Source organism: Primulina huaijiensis, chromosome 14 (genome assembly GCF_012295235.1).
Source record: "Primulina huaijiensis isolate GDHJ02 chromosome 14, ASM1229523v2, whole genome shotgun sequence".
NCBI lineage: Eukaryota > Viridiplantae > Streptophyta > Magnoliopsida > Lamiales > Gesneriaceae > Primulina > Primulina huaijiensis.
This window is the reverse complement of record NC_133319.1, coordinates 7,921,546-7,925,998: the sequence shown is the minus strand read 5'-3', so window position 1 is coordinate 7,925,998 and position 4,453 is coordinate 7,921,546. Positions and strand designations below refer to the sequence as shown.

Below are 4,453 nucleotides of genomic sequence, written 5' to 3'. Positions count from 1 at the left end.
TTTGACCATGATCGACAACATTTGCCTTAGCGGCAACAGGAGAAAACAATTGTCTTTCTGAACTCTTGTTGTCTTCCTCGATGTGAAGTCGAACAATAAGCTCTTCAACATTTATCTCCTTGCGCTTGTGCTTCAAATAATTTTTGAAATCATTCCAAGCTGGTGGTAGCTTCTCAACAATAACAGCCACTTGGAATGATTCGCTCAAAGTCATCCCCTCACCGTAAATCTCATTGAAGAATCACTTGGAGTTCTTGAACTTGGTCGATAACCGGCTTTGAATCCACCATTTTAAAGTCCAGAAAGCGGCCAACAAGAAACTTCTTGGCCTCGACATCCTCGGTTTTGTACTTTCTGTCAAGGGATTCCCATAGCTCTTTAGCTGTTTTCTTTTCGCAAAACACGTTGTAGAGCGAATCGACCAATCCGTTTAGTACATAGTTTCGGTATATGAAATCAGAATGATTCCATGCCTCCACCGCACTAACAGATTCAACATCTCCCTCACCCTCATTGAGTTTAGGAGCATCTTCAGATAGGAATCTGGGCAGGTTCAGCATCGTCAAGTTGAACAGCATCTTCTGCTGCCACCTTTTGAAGTCCACACCAGTGAACTTTTCAGGCTTTTCACCATGACTGGCTGGGACAGCAACCGCATCAGCATGTAGGGTAACATGAGAGACAGCTTGAGTCGGCACAGTAGGGACAACATGACCAGTTTCCCTTTGCACGCTGGTTTCAGTAGCCATATCTGAAACAAACCACGTAATGAGTAAATCTGTTTTAAGTTTGTTAGATAATATGCTAATAAAAAAACGAACTCGTAAAGATAAATCAATAATCGAAAAAAATGTTATGTTTACAGTATGACTATCGTATAAAATAAAGCAAAACCAAACCGAGGCCTGTAACGTGTACAGTTTTCCTAAAACAGATTCGTCCCCTCTTGTATGTGCTTCGAGGATCGTCTTGGACGTCTGTTTCCCAGGATACAACGGAACAACCAGCATCGACTTAGCACGAGGCACTACTACGGCGAACTGAAAACGTACATTTACTTTATCACCGAGATTTAACGGAGACCAAATGGAAAGATAACAATATGAAATGCAAGAGAGTTCTTGAAAGAGATAAAGTTTTCATGTATTTGAAATGAAGAAATGAATCCACTATTTATAAGCCTCAAAATGCACACCAAGAGTCATGCAAGATTAATTAACTCAATTAATCTTCCCATAAACTTAAGAATATGAAGAGCCAAAACTCTTCAATTAACTCAAGAATGTGGAGAGTCAAAAGACACTCCCATATTCATGAGACATAATTTTTATTCAAACTCTAAATTTGATTCAAATTTCCAACAGATATTTTTTAAATGAATAATTTCAAATGTAAAACTCGAGTTTATTAATGTTTTCCGGGTATTAATGTAATTTACCATTTGAAAATGGAGACTTGAACTGTTAAAAGCAAATTAATGAGAAAAGTCTCTGGAAAATTGTTGTTGTTCATCATTCCCAATCACGACGCAATTAATTTCCCCATCTTTTATTCCACAATTTTTAAACCCTGATTTATTTTTGGATTGTCGAAACTGAGATAAGTTCAATTCTCTATGGTTTGCTATGATTATTGTTTTTAAAGACCAGGGGGTTTGTTTTCTTAGCCGATGACTAGAAGCCCGGGTCTTTCACTTTGTAAATTATGTATCCACGTTAATGATATTTGTGTACAAAATGGAGTTGTGAATTCAGGGAAATGAGGCGATCGATAGGATTTTACAGCAGAAAAAGCTCTCGAATTCGAGGGGTTTTCAACTTATTATGTACCCTAGTTTTAGTTTTCATGTTCTACAATGGTGGGATTATTTCAAGAGATGCATTTTCTTTTGGGTTGGGTAGGGTCTCAGTGATTCGCAGGGAAATGGTAGAGTTAAGTATTGATTCTTCTGTTAATCTAAATGGGTCTGATCCGGATCATCTAGATGTAAAGAAACTTGAACTCTGTGCTGGATTAGTGGATCACAAGGGCTATAATAATAGTTGCGAGTTCTTGAAAGCTCACCCTCAGTGCAGGTCAGGAGGGTTCTTAGATTACATGAAGTTTTATTATTGTGATTGTGGCGAGAGTGCGTGGACATATCTCGTGTTGGGTGTTTGGCTTGCTGCGTTGTTCTATCTTTTAGGAAATACTGCATCTGATTACTTCTGTCGCTCACTAGAAAAGCTTTCGAATTTATTGAAGTTTTCTCCGACTGTTGCTGGGGTTACTCTGCTGCCTCTAGGAAATGGAGCTCCTGATGTGTTTGCAAGTATCGCAGCTTTTGTAGGGACTGATGCTGGAGACGTGGGCCTTAATAGTGTTCTTGGAGGGGCTGTCTTTGTAACTTGCATTGTTGTTGGCGTTGTGTCCTTTTGTATTGCCGATCATGGTTTTCAGATCGATAAGAAATGTTTTATAAGAGACATAATATTTTTTATGGTTTCAATTATTGCCCTTTTGTTGATATTGATGGTTGGTACAGTGAGTGTCGGAACCGCTATCGCTTTCTTATCTATTTATGTTGTCTATGCCTTTGTCGTTGCCGCTAATGAGGTTCTGAGGGAACAAGCTCAGAGATTGAAATTGGATGCTGTCACCCCTTTGCTTCCTGTAAGAGGAAGTGTATTTTCTCAGGGAACTCAAGATGATGAATCCATGTTTAGCCCGTTGCTTGATCTTGAAACCGACGGTGATGGAGCTCAGTCTCATTCATCCCTCCCGCAGTGGATGTGGGCCTCTAATGTTGCGATCTATTCAAACCAAGTTTTGAAGATTCCTGATGCCGACAAATCTTTGTGGGGTTGGAATGACGAAGACTCGGGAATGGAACACCGATCATTCTCTTGTTCGAAGCTATGTGCCCTACTGGAGTTGCCTTTGACAGTTCCAAGACGACTCACAATTCCTTTAGTGGAGGAAGAGACATGGTCAAAGTTTTATGCTGTTGGCAGTGCTTTGTTGGCACCAATTCTTCTCTCATGTATATGGAGTACACAAGACAATGTGAGTTCTCAAAGTAGAATAATTGGCGATCTTTTGGGTGTTGCAGTTGGATGCACACTTAGTATTCTTGCATATAACCACACAAGATCAGATCATCCACCCCAAAAATTTTTACTAACTTGGGTTTTAGGAGGGTTTTTTATGAGCATTGTCTGGTTTTACATGATTGCAAATGAGCTCGTTGCTCTGCTAGTAGGATTAGGTGTCATTTTTGGTATCAATCCTGCCATTCTCGGTTCGACTGTATTGGCTTGGGGGAACTCGATGGGTGATCTGGTTTCAAACATTGCATTGTCGATGAATGGAGGGGATAGCGTGCAGATTGCCATGTCAGGATGCTATGCTGGTCCTATGTTCAATGTGCTTATTGGATTGGGCATCTCAATGTTTCTTGGCGCCTGGTCTGCACAACCTGGTTGGTTAAAAGTCCCACGAGATACAAGTTTGTATTATACCCTTAGCTTTCTCATGTCAGGACTTGTTTGGGCACTTGTCGTGTTGCCAAGGAATGGCATGCGTCCTAACAGGATGCTTGGAACTGGCCTTATCACAATTTATTTGATATTTCTCTCTGTTAGAGTGGGTACTGCATTGGGTCTGCTTTCGTTTACTAGTGTTAGTTGACATAGTGTAGATACATCTTTGAGTAATCTTCAAATGTGCCTTTAAAATAAAATGGAACATATGGTAATGGATATTTTTCATTATCATCTCTATTGCGTGGAATCCTTGTTTGCCGTGCTTTACTTCCATGCTCTTAGTAAAAATAATTTTCTGGGAAACAGGAATATTTGACTCATAATGTCATATAATTTCTCCATTTTTGTTCTCTTCGTGGACACGAAATTTCTCTTCGAGTGTTCTTGAATTCTTGTTTTCTGAGTTGGTATTTGGAACCGGCCATGTTTGATGGTTGCGCTTAAATTTTGAATGAGTTCCATCTATTTTCATGTGGAAGGTGCAGCCCTTCATGAAATATTTTCGAAATTCATATTCGTAATGCTGTTTTCCAGAACTGTTGATCATCGTTAAAGCAATAAATTGTGTCAAAGAACTTGATGTGTTGCATTATAAGCTATATGCATGATCTAATATGGAGCGAGTTAGAATCAGTTACAAAAAAGAGATTAAGCTGAAACTAAGTTAAGTGAAATGTGAGAAAAAACTTAATGATTTGTGAATGAGGCTGTTGATCATAAACGTACATGAAATAAATTAACGTATGTATCAGAATATAGTGTTGTGCTCGAGTATTGGCAACACGAGTACACAACATGCAGCAGAAATTTATTATTTAACACACACGTAAACTTTTAATAAATAAACACCGAATTTAAATTATGTACATCTCATGACAAAAATTCACTAGAAAAATATGTAAATCGTTTACAGCAAAACAATACTAGTG

General features: G+C 38.8%; 1 protein-coding gene across 1 annotated transcript; it reads left to right on the top strand.

Annotated features, from left to right (window-relative positions):
- The first annotated feature begins 1,462 nt into the window (after positions 1-1,462).
- LOC140957503 (cation/calcium exchanger 4-like) lies at positions 1,463-3,874 on the top strand. The gene has a single exon (XM_073414798.1). The coding sequence runs from the start codon at positions 1,759-1,761 to the stop codon at positions 3,667-3,669; it is 1,911 nt and encodes a 636-aa protein (XP_073270899.1). The 5' UTR covers positions 1,463-1,758; the 3' UTR covers positions 3,670-3,874.
- The last annotated feature ends 579 nt before the right edge of the window (positions 3,875-4,453 follow it).